Source organism: Xiphophorus couchianus, chromosome 4, assembly GCF_001444195.1.
Source record: "Xiphophorus couchianus chromosome 4, X_couchianus-1.0, whole genome shotgun sequence".
NCBI classification, from domain to species: Eukaryota; Metazoa; Chordata; class Actinopteri; order Cyprinodontiformes; family Poeciliidae; genus Xiphophorus; species Xiphophorus couchianus.
The window spans coordinates 26,510,669-26,525,363 of NC_040231.1; the positions used below are offsets into that span (position 1 = coordinate 26,510,669).

General features: G+C 40.8%; 1 protein-coding gene across 9 annotated transcripts in view; it reads left to right on the forward strand.

The window, feature by feature from the left end:
- The window catches only part of bbs4 (Bardet-Biedl syndrome 4), a 29,798-nt gene extending 17,613 nt beyond the window's left edge, over positions 1–12,185 (forward strand). For all 9 annotated transcript variants that reach the window (XM_028014800.1, XM_028014804.1, XM_028014801.1 and 6 more), the window contains one exon: positions 11,988–12,185. In XM_028014800.1, coding sequence (XP_027870601.1) covers positions 11,988–12,170 — 183 coding nt within the window. In that variant the 3' untranslated portion in view covers positions 12,171–12,185. The remainder of the gene's footprint in view (positions 1–11,987) is intronic.
- The last annotated feature ends 2,510 nt before the right edge of the window (positions 12,186–14,695 follow it).

Here is a 14,695-nt window from a genome sequence, read left to right on the forward strand (position 1 = left end):
CTTTACATATAGGCTCTGGCCTCGTTTCTGAGTGCAGATAACCAGGAATTCTGCCCAACCTGGAAAAGTATTGAATATATTTAAGGTCTGCATAAGTACAGAAAAAAACTATGGGGAAAATATTTGCATTTCAAGACTATTTTCTGTCCTATTTAAAGTATTTAGTTGAACACTTTTAGAAAATTATGTGTTTCACGTATTTGTTAAAACTTCCGATATGTCTTAACAGCATAACATGACACAGGTAATCTGTGGAAAAAAATAAAGCTCCTCTTTTTCCTCCATTTGGTCCTACTGCCATCTACTCACTAAGAAACAACCAATCAGAACAAGTAGTGTTTTAGCGCTGTCAATCAACCTCGTATACAGGCTGCAGCTGTACTAATGATGGAGAAACAACTTACCGTCACATGAAAACTGTTAATCTGCCGCCATCAGCCGCCATGCTAACAAGCCACCTCCAGCAGTCTCCGCTGTGGGGAAGGAGCTGTAGCGTAGCAGAGAGCATGGAGGAGGGTGTGAGCAGCGCATACATGAGGGGGATTTACAGCGATAAGACCCTCCTCCTGGCTCTGATTGGTTGTTTCTTGCCGAGTGGTGTATTTCTGCAGATGGCAGTAGGGCCACAAAGAGAAGAGGAATTTTTTTCACAGCTTAGTAAAACACCACCAACAATCCTCATGCCTGCGAATGCCTTGTTTTGTGGTGAAACATGGCAGGGAAACTGCTGGACAACAACCTTTTATGCATTGCATCCCCTAGATGTTTTGCAGTGGGGTTTTTTGGGGAAGAAGAAAGTGGATTTTTTTTTTTTTTTTTTCTGGTTGATATTGTCCTAAATGGATTGACTTTGATCCCCCATAGATGTTTATTGATCAGAAAATGGCTTAAACAGAATCAAAAATTGCCTGAATGTTCCCACATCTACACTTAGAGCCATAACTAAAATGTCTGAAACAGCTGGAACTTTCTACTGAGACTCAGAACTAAGAGAGCGTGTTAAGTAGAGTAGGACTGTTGAATATATATATATATATATATATATTTACCTCCATGAGAGCTGTAATAAATGTTTAAAAATGTACAAATTTCTGCACGGCAGCCGTTTGCATCTTAATGTCATGTTCCAGAAATTAAGAATTCAATTACATGCTTAACTATTTTCTTTGAAGTCAAAGTTGTTCTGAGAAATATAACCAGCAGCGCTTACGTTTGAGGCTACTTTATATCAGGATGGTTGTGCCGACTGCATGCAGCTCACCATGGGGGGTTCTGGCCTGTTTCTGAAGCCTGGAGAAACCTCTGCACAGCAGGCCTGTAAATGTGCTAAGTCAGATATGAGCCTAGTTTGGGATAGATGCATGTTTAACTGAGAATTAATTTGACTGCACACGTCGCAAGTACAATTTTAGAAATATAGAAACAGGTTATCAAGTTTTCCAACAAACTCTCCCACATTTCAGATGGAAAGTAAAGGGAGGTTAAGCCACTTTTTTTCCATCTCACATTTCCTAGCCAAGCTGCCCAATACTCTCATACTCTATAGTTTCCTGCAAATTATAAACGACGTAAAGCAAATAGGTTTTTTGTTTGTTTGTTTTTGCCTAATCATTGTCGTAACTACTAAATAATGAAACAAATTACATAACTATGCTTTACTTTGACTAAGATCCTGCTGTCCTAAATATTAACTAGAGCAGCAAACATTATAATCCATGACGGTGTTAATTCACTAACTACAGTTAGATTAACATTTACTAAAACATTAAAGAAACTAAAAAAAACTTCAGTTATCCTCACAAAGCAGAATGGACTCATCAAATAAATAGTTGTTTTTTTTAAAGATCCGTCTAAATATAACAACATGTGCAAAAAAACCAACCTAATCCTTGACGACGATGCGTGAAAAGATTCTTTTGGAAATCATTTTATTCAGTGACAAGGCCAGGACACAGACCAGGGGAAATGTGGTCCACTGCTAATCCTCCTGTCTGTGTCACACTGTTGCTTCCAGTGGCTTAAGTTTAGCTGTTGTATGGGATTGCTGCTCATGCTGGATCCGTGGCAGCCAATACATACTTACAGTCATATTAATTATTAGGGCGAAAGAAGCAGCCGACTTCGGTTATTCTCGTATGTTTTATTAAGCAAAAGAAAACTGTGAGAGCAGCTACTGACCAGAGCCTGACAGGAGAAAATGTTTGCTGTGGAGAGAGAATAAAAGATTCATACCTTGAGAGCCGTCGCAGTCGCTCATCAACACAGTTGTCAAAACAGCGGCGCTACCCGTGGTCACAAAGTTCTGACTGAAACTGGAGTCAACTTGAGAGCTGAAGATGATCAGAAATTGTTTGTTGTTTTTTTGCTGTTGTTTTTTTTTTTTTGCTAAAGACACTTTTTCAGTTGTAATCCGAAGGCTGACGCTAAGCTGAACATTGGAAAGAGATTCACATTTAGACTAAAAGCTTTCAAAGCGACAAGTAGTGAATGAAAAGTGTTTCCTTTTCATCTGAAGGTAACAGGCTGAAGAATTAGTGAGACATACAGCTCTGGAAAAAATTAAGAGAGCACCTAAAATGATCAGTTTCTCTGACTTTACTTTTTTCTAGGTATATGTTTGAGTAAAATGAACATTATTCTTTTATTCTGTGAGCTACTGACATGTCTCTGAAATTCTAAGCAAAAATGTTGTATTTATTTGCCAAATAATGAATGAGAAATGGAAAAAAAATAACGAAAACATTATTTTCTGAAATAATGCAAAGAAAACAAGTTAATATTCATTTAGAAACAACAATCCCAATGTTTTAACTCAGGAAAAGTTCAGAAATCAATATTTGGTGGAATAACCAGAAGGTTTTCAATGGTGTTCAGTGCAGTGATCTCTAAATGTTTTCCAAAGCTGTATATGCCTGTCATAAGTGTATGTTAAGGATCAAAATTATAAGTAAATTAATTATTAAATCTGGTTTTTGGCACATCAGGTCACTTCAATAAACTTTACACCCAATCAGTTATTAAAAATCATGTCTGGGTCTCAGACTCAGCTTCCTCCTCTTGTAATATCAACCTGTTTCATATTGGTGTTCAAATTTAGGTGGCCATTTCTTTTCTCTTTTTTTTGTTAGAATAAGACAGGTTTATGGTAGAGGTTGAATTGCTGTGCCTCCAGTCTGCCTGCATCATTTCTGCTCAGGGACAAACAATGTCAAAGAAAAATCCCTCTTCGGAGGCGTCTTTCCTCTCTTAGCCAATGATGATACAGCTGTAAAGAAGAAAGAAGATTCGGAGCCAGCAGATGAAATAAGACCTCAGTGCTGAGGCTTCAGAAACTATATATTGTTTACAACCACGTTGCACAGCAGATGTGGCAGAACAGTTCTTTCCTGGTGAAATGCTGCTCAGCTTATACAAGCAGAGCCTGGAGACCGCTCAACAGCGCCACCTGGCAACTTTCAAAATACCGTCCGCATTGACCTTACTTCATCGTAGAGAAATGAAGTTTGGTACACTTGTAGAGACGCACAGAAAATTCAATTAATGTCATAGTGCAAGTCAAACAGGAAGTTGACCATTTTGAACTGAATTTCCGATTTTGACCCCATTTTGGCCGTTTACAGCCTTCGGATTTGATCGAACTCCTCCTAGGGATTTCTATTGATCGACTTCAAACTCGGTCAGTCTGTTCATAAGGCATGGCCGATTTTTAGTTATCAAAACGGTGAGTTTTTGAGCATGCTGAAGGGGCTTTGCAAGGGGTCAAAGTCCGCCTACTGCCATGAAACACGAAACTGTTATATATCCTGCACAGAAACTCACAGAGGCACCAAACTTTCAGCGATTGATCGTCATCGGGTGCCCTACAATACCCAATGGTCAAATGATGACATCACTTAAGCCACGCCCCCTGAGAACAGGAAGTGTCATGTTTTACTGAGAACAGTCTCTATCTGACCCCTTTGCCCTAATCAACGAGAAACTGTGTCCAGAGACAGAAGACATGTTGGTGTGACTGGGTTTCCAACACGGACGGATTTCGATGGAGCAGGTGGGCGTGGCGAATTTGACTCCACTGCGCCCCTTAGGTTATTCCATCAGCTACATCTCCTCACTGCATCAGTCGATCTCCACCAGATTTTTGGTGCATCCTCAGATAGCGCTGCCGAACGCATCGGCGCATATCGCCTGGTGGACAAGCGCGGGAACTGCGCGAGAGCGTCTGCAACGACTGGCGGAGGCCAGAGCTCCCACAGAGCTGCAAGGGCAGTTCGAGGCTGCTTGCAGCTTTAACTTTTTTTTTTTTTTTTTTTTTTACAATTAAAATTGGGCAGATTAGTTGACAGAAGATTAACATTTCTCAGAAGTTGTGCTTTACTTGTCTATCCTACCTTTTGCCCCACATGTTTGGAAAAACATACCAATTTGACAGAAAAGTGTCTGAATGCTGAAAGTAAGTTAAATATTATTTATTAATATAAGAGACTGCTGTCTTATGCATTCATTTCAGGTTTTTCTCAATTTTTGCCCCTGAAAGTATTTGCATGTTGTCAATGCACCGCATGTATATCACATTGAAGGCGTAGACAGATTTACAATGCACCATCAAGGCCTCATTTATGCATGTCACACCTGGGGTGTGCTCACCCTTCCTACTACAAATGTGTCCCTGCGCCTGACTGAAATAGTTAAATCATCCTCAGTTGTCCGCTTATGCCCGGTTTATTTAAATCGTACTCGTGTAAGCAGGGAAACGTATCGAACATGCAGGACTTCAGCTGTTTAGGACAAAAACGGCCTTACTGGGGATTCGAAAGCGCAGACAGAAAACTAGCTGGGAGAAAGACGAGCTCTGGTTCCCCAGGGTGCCTTTGAGGTGATGTTTCGTGTAATTAATCTGCCGAGCTTCACTAGACTAAAGCCATATTTCACTATGACACTAACAATGCCCGATTCTGTGATGTTGTATCTTGATCTTGGTTGGGTGTTTGAACATGTAATTCAGGTAGAGTAATGGGGCATATCATGTGTTTTAGTTGTGTGAGGAATTGCAGTAGTGAGGCTTTGCATTTCAATAAAGCCACTCAAAGAGGGGTGTAGTTTTTTTCCCTCTTTTTTTATTTATTTTTTTTGCTGTTGTTTTTCAGCAGATAGTGTTTACGCTAAGCCGTGCTGCCAAAAATTCCCCCCTCTGCTTCTTTTCTGGAGACAAACTCAAAGACCTCCTGCTGGCAGCTCAGCACAGCAGCTTTATCTGGGTTCCTCACTCAGCCTGGCTTCTTTTTCCCCTTTTTCTTTTTTTTTTTTTATGTCACCCAAACGTTTCAGCCGCAACCTAGGAGTAGTAGTAGTCGTGAACTGCGCGTCGAGAGATGAGACCGATTATATTACAGAGCCAACATCGCCGAGCGTTTCTTTTATACGCGACACGTATATAAATCCCTTCAGGAAAAAAAATGGAGGCTGCGGAGTGGATGTGGAGCGAACATCATTCGGACGGGTTCATGTTCGCAGCAACAAAGATGATATTTAAACATTTCCCTTCAAACGAATGCTTTAGTCGCTTTAATGTAAAGAAACTGCTGTGTGTCTGCGCAGCAGGAACAGCAACATGATAGCCGTGCAAAATAAGCACAAAAGCGGCAAAACGTACATGAATGCAGACGCCAGTGAATCATCATGATGTTTTCAGTGGCTCCTCAGCTTTAAAGGTTATGGCTGTTGAAACATTTGTGTTTTTTTTTTCCTGAGTGGATGTCTGCTGAGCAGCTGCGATCCTTTTCTTTTAGAAGACAAGGACACAGGAGTGTGTAGAGGCTTGACCGGACCACAGTCCATTTAAAGCCGCCCATTTTTTCATGCTGACAGACCGCAAGGAAATGCACACTTATTCAGTTCCTTGTTAACACGGAACAGTGAATCGGCAACTCAATGGGTTTAGAAACAATGATGTGGTGAAGTGAAGCCAACCCGCCGGACTTTAAACTGGACATCAGGATGGGGAAAACGGGATTGGTGCGTTTTTGATGGCGGCACGGTTGCCAGTTGAGGTCTTGTGACCTCTTCCGGTTGCTCTGGGTGTTACAGAAAGTGCCGATCCACTGGGATTTTCAGGTGCAGCCGCCTGCCGGCTTTGCAGAGGAGGATTCAAAGGAGAGAAAAATGTCCACTAAGGGGCAGCTGTGTGGCGGAAAATGTTTCATCGATGTTAGAAGTCAGGCGGGGAAGGGCGGACTGCTTCAAGATGATAGGAATGCAAAAAAAAAAACAAAACAAAAAAAAAAAACAGATCAAATAACTACTCATTAAGGTGTGAGGAACACGATTTCTGAATTCACAACACAATGAATTCTGAAGCAGATGGGCGACAAAACACTGTATATTATATAGATAAGCTAAATTATAGAAAATCAGTTCATACATTAAATGTTTTTTTTAACAATTTTATTGGAGACGTACAGACAGGAGGAGCATGTTCTCATAGGATGGAGTTAGTGAGAGGTTGAGGCTCAGCTCGCTGCTGCCTCACCGGCTTCACTTCCGAGCGTTTGAATGGGAAAATGCAGCGATTTTGAAGAAAAGATCATCAAAATTGTTTAAGCTAAATAAACATAAATAGCCTACTTTACAGTACAAACCGCAGGGTGGAAAAAAAAGCAATATAAATAATTTTATCATTATATTTTTCCATTTTGACAGGCCTCCCCTGACCGCCTTGTTCCCCGCGTCGCTTCCCACAGAGGATCAGGGGCCTCGTGCATAAAAGCGCGCGCAGTTTTCACACTAAAACTTGGCGTAGGGAAAAAATGTATAAAAGTGCGGCACACAAAATAAAATTCAGATGCATAAACTCGTGCGCACGCACGTGGCCGCGCACCTTTCCTGTATAAATCCCAATTTGTGGGACAGCAGCTGGTCCGCCCTGTTGCCACCCATGAATACATATGTAAATTAGTATAAATACCCGGAAGTCTGCCACCACGTGAAGCAGTAACCATGGCAACGTTCTTGTTCGAAGCAGCATAAGTGTTTATAATAATAATTATGTATTTTATTTAAAAGGTGCTTTCAGGACACATAAGGTCACCTCACAAAAACAAAAATAATACATTTTAAAGAGAGAATTTAAAAAAAAAAAAAATCAATAAATAAAGAGATTGTGCAAATGCCTGTTTGAACAGTAGCGCTTTCAGCCAGGATTTAAAAACAGAGTCAGAGAGCCATTGATTGGGGAAAGTGGAAGTTTGTTCTAGATAGTAGAATCATGTCCATAAGTTGTATATTTACAGAATAGAGATGCTTTCTGTGCATAAAGGCGCATTCACAAAGCGGGCGGCTCCACTGAAGGATGACTGCAGCTGGACCGGTACCGGTACCGCACGGCTCCTTCTTTAAGTTTTGCTCAGATCTCCAGGATGATCAGTCTGGGTAATCTAGACGCTAATAAACCATCATCAACATTTCCCAGCTGATCAATATGATCAATCGCTCCCTCTGAATCCTTCCATTGGCGAAGTTCTCCATCAGAGCCAAAGCGCTCCACATTTACGCGGCTCACCTTTACGCAGCTACTTATATATGTGTGATTCTACACACCTTCATCACCTTAAAAATAATCAAACCTGACTGGAGTTAATCTACTGATCCAACCCTGTTTTCTTTTTCAGTCAGAATGAAATGACCCCATAGATGCATTTCGGCGCACAGACCAATCTTTATGAGACAAAAACTGAGGAAAAGTACTATTTAAATTCAGGTGAAGTACTCACCTCACCTGAATTTATATTCAGGTGAGGTTTTCACATCCTTTCATTTTAAATTTCTTTATTCTGTGTGCGTGTTGGGTTATTGTCTGAGGAAAGATGCGGTGCGAGATGGGATATTTGGATGTGTGGCCAACACGGTTTGATCAGCTTGGTTCACTTCCTACGCTGTCATTGCTAAAGCTACAGGCGGGCTACGACGAGGAAAACGAGGTCAACATTCACAACTTCTATTCGTTGATTGGTCCAGTTGAGATTGTGCTGGAAAAATCCACCTCAATGGGAGAAAGACGCAATGAAGAGCGATTAGAATAGAGCGCAGTTGCGCTGGAAGACTATGACAAGATTACTATTAGCCTTAAAAACTTCAAATACGCTCAGCTCCTCTTGTGACGCATCCAGTGACTCCACAGCGCCCTCTAGCCAATCTGTTACTGTCAGTCTTGTTGCAATGCATTCTCAACTCTACACCCCATGAATGCAAACCTGTCCTAAAAAAAGAGGCAGGTAGTATATGGGCGTGGAAAACCTTTAAACTAGTAGAGCCAAGTTGAGTAGGTGGGAAATTAACTAATGAGGCAAGATCTAAGTAAATAAACGACAAAGAAATGATCAAAACATATCTTGAATTCAAACACCCACGCAACTTAATACATACAAAAATGCCTATTTTTCTTCCGAGCACAATACTACTATAACGTACCATGTTCTAGCAAAGAAGATAAATTGAAAAGCATCCAACTTATTATATAATTTCATTTAGAAAGTGGTTGAAATAAATTATTTTACTACCTTGCACTCCGGTGGAGGCCTCTGATGAATGCCTTGACGGTTAACGGCTGGTAATAAATAAAGGAACCTCACTCCAGCAGAGAGGGCACATATCCAGGCTTTGTTTTAAATTCATAGAGTGCTGGATGATGTCAAGCGTATGAATTATGTTCACGGCCTAAGAAAGAAGCATCTCCTGCCCCTGTAACCGTCTAACAGACTAAAATAATGTCCTTTTACTGGACAAAGCTCGATGGCTGAGTCATATAAAAGTACAAGTGCACATATATCACCGGCTCATTCTCTCCGATCTCGGCCTAGCTTTTATCTCTGCCGCTGTATTTTCCTTTTTCCTGGCCAGTTAAACACATATGAGATTACGCTGCATGCGTCCACTCACGCTTTCAAGCCTCTCTTCCTGTGAACCTTGGAAGAACGTATTTCACTGATGCAAGCAAAGTACTGTCGCTGCCGTAATCCGGTAAAGTCTATTTATTTCATTCTGCTCTGGCAGCATTGATCTGCGGAGCCATCTGAGCCCTGTGGTGAGGCTGTTTTCTGTGCCGGCAGGTAGGCAGGGTCACTGCAGCGTAAACTAACATGTCAGTCTACCTGTAATCCAATGAAACCCCACTACCACGCCTAATGTATTTCCCAACTCGCTTGCTTTGTAAACACATTTAAAATAGATTTAACACTGGATGCCGTGGATGTTTTGCTGAGTTATTTCATCAGGATGTATTAAAATACTGACTTTTTTTTTATTACATCAGATTTGTGCTGACTTCTATCAGAGGTATGTCAAGGTAGATCAAACATTGAATTTACAAGTTTGGTTCACTAACATTAAAACTGAATTAGTGCATCTTCACAACTGAACACTGCTAATATCATTTCTGAAGTCACAGACACATAATGAGCCACGTCATCTCCATGTCTCATTTTTATCATTCTGGTTTCCAAAACACGATTGTTGATTATTAGTCTGTTGAGTTTCGGTTTATTTATTTCCTCGTTGTCCACACCTGTTTTTTCCCAATATTCTCTGATCTATCAAATTAGTTTTTGGCATTCTCTCCTTGGTTTATTGTCTATTTGCTTGTGTTAATTAAAGGCTCTGCATAGTCGAGCTGAGCGGCCAAAATCAGCCTGGATATGAAAATTACGTCATTCTGGGGGGGCTGTGGTGGCACGGGGCAAGGGCGTAAATCCCATCTCATCATTGGGGGGACCATAAACAGGAAAATTTCTTAAGACCAATTTTGGGGGGGTCAGCAAAGTTACAGTGAAATGTAACGTAAAAGCTGCAGGACCAAAAATGACTAGTAATGCACATCAAACATGTTATTCTCAGTAAGCAACCTATTGAGAAATAAAACTAAAATTCAAATGTTGCTTCTATATGAGTTTTTTAATGGCCAAGCAAACCTGAGGCTGTCTGGAACTCTACCGGATTAGTAGCTGAAGAAGATTGCAATAAATCTTAGCCCAGACCTTGAGGTTCTGCCTCCTCCTGTGCTCCCGGACGAAATGGAGCTGGAGGAAGTTATTTATGGGACTTAGCTGGTGGTGTGGGACGTACCAGGAATTGCTTCCCACTACCTTGGTCTCACGCCGAAGACGATAGTTGTCATCAGAAGGCCTTTACTCCTTTCCCAAAGGATCAGATTGGTGCCTCATAATCCACTCCTTGTTCCTCCGGAGTATTGCAGCCTGATTCTAGCATCCAGATAGGCTCTCCACATCTGCCGCTGCAGTGATTCCCTCTTCAGGTTCCTCCGAGACTTCCAGGGTCCGTGAGTCGTCCTCCTGGACTCCTCCGCCAGTCTCCAGACCTCCTCTGCCTCAGGTTTGCTCAGTTTAAGTTATTAGGCAAAAAATTTCCCTTATTAAAATCAAAATGAACCCTTTTTTTTTACATTGTAATTCACATATAATATGACTGATCTCATTTAAACACATTTGTGAAAGTCATCAGTTAAGTGCCTGTTTTAAAGGAATTAATCAAACCATTACCTGATAATTAAATTGCAAAAAAAAACAAAACTGTTTTCATTTAATGTACAAGTCTTGATGATGGTTGACAGACTCTTAGGTTTGAAAGGGCCAAGATAGCCACCAATGTTCAGTCTTTTTGCGGTTCTCCACTCTGGATAGTTTGATCAAACAGAGATCTGTGAGCTGTGCTCCGATATTCATCTAAGCCTTGAAAACTTTTCCAGTCTGACAAGAAATGTTCACAGTTTAAAATAATCCACTTTTTCTCCATTGAAGACGAGATCTGCTGGATGTGGCTGTACCATGAGAAATAAAGCGATAGAAGTCCACTCTGCGTGAAGTTGGTTACATAAAGTTAGCTAACTGATGTAGGAGGGTTGGATCAAAGCCGGAGCTGTTCAAAAGACGACCACTAGTCATCTTGGAAAAGTCAGAAATGTAACTCTGTGATCAGAGGTGCCTGTGTCCTCGACAGGAGCAGTAAGATCTGAGCCGAGAGCGAAGGAAATCAAAGTTGGGGTTTTGATTTTGGAGTCCCAATTTAAAAGTTTCAAAAGTCAGGAGTTATGTACATGAGTTTTAACATGATTTTATCAAGAACTTTGTTGGAGAAGCAAATGACGCCTACAAACCGGTGCTTGAGTTGGTGAAAAAGCAGAGCGCACATCAAAACAGCCTTATAGATTGGACAGATATTTTCAAGCTTTAGAAGTGGAAAAACATTTAAGTTGTGTCTGAATCCAGGAGCAAGGCTTATAGAATCACAACATTCTCCAAATAGATTGACTTTTTAAATCAGGAGGAGAGAAACCTTTGAAATAGACAGATACTAGGAAAGTAATCTGGATGCGCACATCCAGATTATGTTAAAGAAGCAGACAAAAGCCAAAAGGCAGCAGCAATTTCCCACATGTGAGTAGTTAAAAATCCACAATCCATAGTTAAAAATCAAAAAAATTGATCTATGACATTCTTAACAAGATATTTGGGTTGATTTAATCAATCAGGTTCATTGGAGCCCTGATGCTGTGTTGCTAAGGTGTGGCTTGTGGTCTGTGTTTAAGTTCAGCCCAAAGGTCTTGTATGGGGTTAAAGTTGATCCTTTGTGCAAACAACACAGATCTTCTGCATCAAAATCTGAAAATAAATTTTTACTAGGATGTCATAATGTTTAGTTTTAATTAAGCTCTGGTGCAAGCAATAATTGTGGACACGTAGCATCAGAAAGGTTAGCATTCCTGAGGAAAAGGGGAGTTTGCAGAAAGGATGTATTGAGGGAAATGGTTGACCCAGGTCTCCACCATAACGAAGGTTAGTGATTATTATCATCACTGGAGGTGGGAGGAAAATAAGAGATACAGATCTGTGGAAGAGGTAAGTGAGTCCTTTGAGGCTGAGGTTGGCAAAGTGGATGGGCATTCGGCGGATAATTGTTTTGTTTTGTTTTTTTGTTCCCAGGATGGATCGGTGGTGGAGGGTGGACAGGCAGGCGGAGGCTGCTGGGGAATCCAGGTAATTGCTGTAGGAGCAGCCCAGGGAGCAGCAAGGAGGCTAGGGAGGAATCCAGAGCGAACGTCTGAGTGTTGGGATGAGGATCCAGGCGAAGACCTCCAGGAGGGACGACAAGAAACAAGCATGTAGGATAAGATAAAGTCAAATGTTCAAGCCTGATTACTTGAGGTGACTGAATCATCTGCTCCTGATTGCCACTTGATAAGTTCCAGCTGGAACCAATTTTCCTCGACAGAGAGAGGGTTCAACCTACACACAGCTCAGATACAGAGTGTTGCACTGCACTGTTATCAGCAACAAAAGCATTCTGAATTGGAGCATTTACTGGAGTCAATGTTTTCAGTGATTCTAGATGTTGCTCTCTAGCAGTCAAAAACCAGTTGAGTATGTTGGGGTGTTTTTATGTGGATAAATTAAGCAGCTCTAGCAGTATCTCTGGTTTAGCTCTGGAACTGCTAGGGGAGGAAAAACCCAACAATGGCTGATTCAAATGGTTCACTTTTCAAAAAGCAAGACAGCTGAAAGTAAAGGAAGATGGCCTCTTCAACTATTGGATGTTGGTTAGACCCAATGCAATGTCACCTTTTCTACGTCTGTTGAAGAAAGATTTGCTTAGTTGGGATGGTCTTCATTGACAGTACCACTGTTACCTTACTGCAAAAAAGGTCCCGAGTTTCAACTTTCAGCTTTTCCAGGTGGTGACCAAACTGTTGTGTATTAATGTTGTGGGTCACAACTAGGAGTATAGATGGAAAATGGAAAATATTCCATTCACTAAATGAAAAATGTTCCTTTTTTACACAATCAATAGGCAACGAAGGTTTAAATATTTTAAATATTACACAGTGATACTAAACCAATCATTGTCTATGGTAGTAATGACATTTGACCATTCAGTAAAATAGGATACAAAAAATGTGCATGTTTATTTTAGTCTTAAAAAGACACGATGCAAACTCTGAATGTGCGTGTCTTGATGAAGAGTCGGACGTCCCCTGATGTGTTCTTCTCGTCGCACATCTTCCAACTAATAATAGTTGGAAGATGTGCTGTTCTCTCTTTCCTCCTTATCATCATAGCAAGTGAGGAGGTATGGAGAGAGAAACATTAAAGGGTTGAACAGCCTGGGGGCAAGGCTAAGGCCTGTGAATAATTGAAGAAGTCTTGCCAGGCCTGAGTGAGACGGTGTTCTCTGCTGGGATCAATGTCTGCCTGGTTGTGTGCTCTGGTGACATAATGCTGGGGCCAACTGAGTCAGGTGTGCCAACTTCTGACTTTTCTCAAATATTCCTGCTTGACTGTAATCTTCTTGATATGTTTTCATGTTGAGTTTGTGCAATTATAGTTTTGAGCATTTTGTATTGAAAGATAAATGCAGCCAAAAGCAGATCTTTACTTTTATTGACCATCTAGTAGTATTAAATAAAACCAAGCATTTGCAGCTGTAGGCAAGTTAAATTTGCCACTTTGATTTCTACACACTAAATGTCAGAATGGGAGATAATTATTTAGACATTTTTTAGAGGGGCAGCATTATGTGTTTTCCAGCCACAAAGCATCATTTTATAGCACAATCAAGTAACTACGTGCTGTGCGCTGCGAGGCAGAAGCTTTGGAAGTTTGGAAACAGCAGCTCAAAGGAGAGGTTTAGTCTTTTTAAATTCTAAATTTTTTGTTCAATACAATTAATATGCTTTTAGGTCATTTAGAAAACCCTAATATATATATATATATATGTATATTTAAGGCCACACCTTAAACAGACCGTCTTGTTGTGTCAACATTGTAGGCAAATCTTAATAAATTATCCAAGATACCAAGTAGTTAATTGTGGCCATATAATTTAAGGGTTCTTCTAAAGTTCTTCTAAATGCAAACTGAATGTTTGAGAACGTCTGGAGAAAAACATCCCTCATTATTCTGGTATTTAGCAGCTAAAAATAACATTTGGTAGTCCTAGTTTTAACGTCAGATTGTTTGTCTTTTTACACAGTGTATATATATACAGCAGTATGGACCGAACATGAAAGTTCAGTGACCCCAAACAAACAAAATAATTAACCAAGCATACCTTTTCTTAATCTTTCTTCTTGTGTAATGCGCCGAGTATCAAAGCCCGAGGCAGAGCAGGCAGCACACCTAACCTGGGGTTGGCTGAACACTCCTGGGCCTCGTGTGGCAGCAGCAGGTGAGCATCTTGTTGACAGTTTTGCTGCTGCTGATATATGGGAGTAAAAGTGATGGAATGATTGAGCCCGACGTCAGAAAGCCCTCCAGTAATAAGCTAAGGTTAAAAAGGATTTCGTTACATGTCGGGTTTGCCCTCTCAGCTTCACTTCACTGCTGGCAGCTATCAAAATTGAAGCATTGCAACCTTAAACTGTATTAAAAAGACTCCCTTATGTATTGTCTGACAAACTGTGGGCCGCTGTTGGCAGTCGCCTGGAATATTTACTTGTTTGGGTTTGCTGCGGTGCTGCAGATTGGTGCCCTATTTCTTCCACCGGAACCACTTCAGGAAGCGAAATGATTACTGATATGAAGGCAGGAGAAAAGATTACAGTAACCTACAACAGGAACATTTCCTTGAACAACAAACATCTGAAGGTGACTGTGTTTACTTGTTGCTCTCCCGCAAGAATTAATGATCTCTT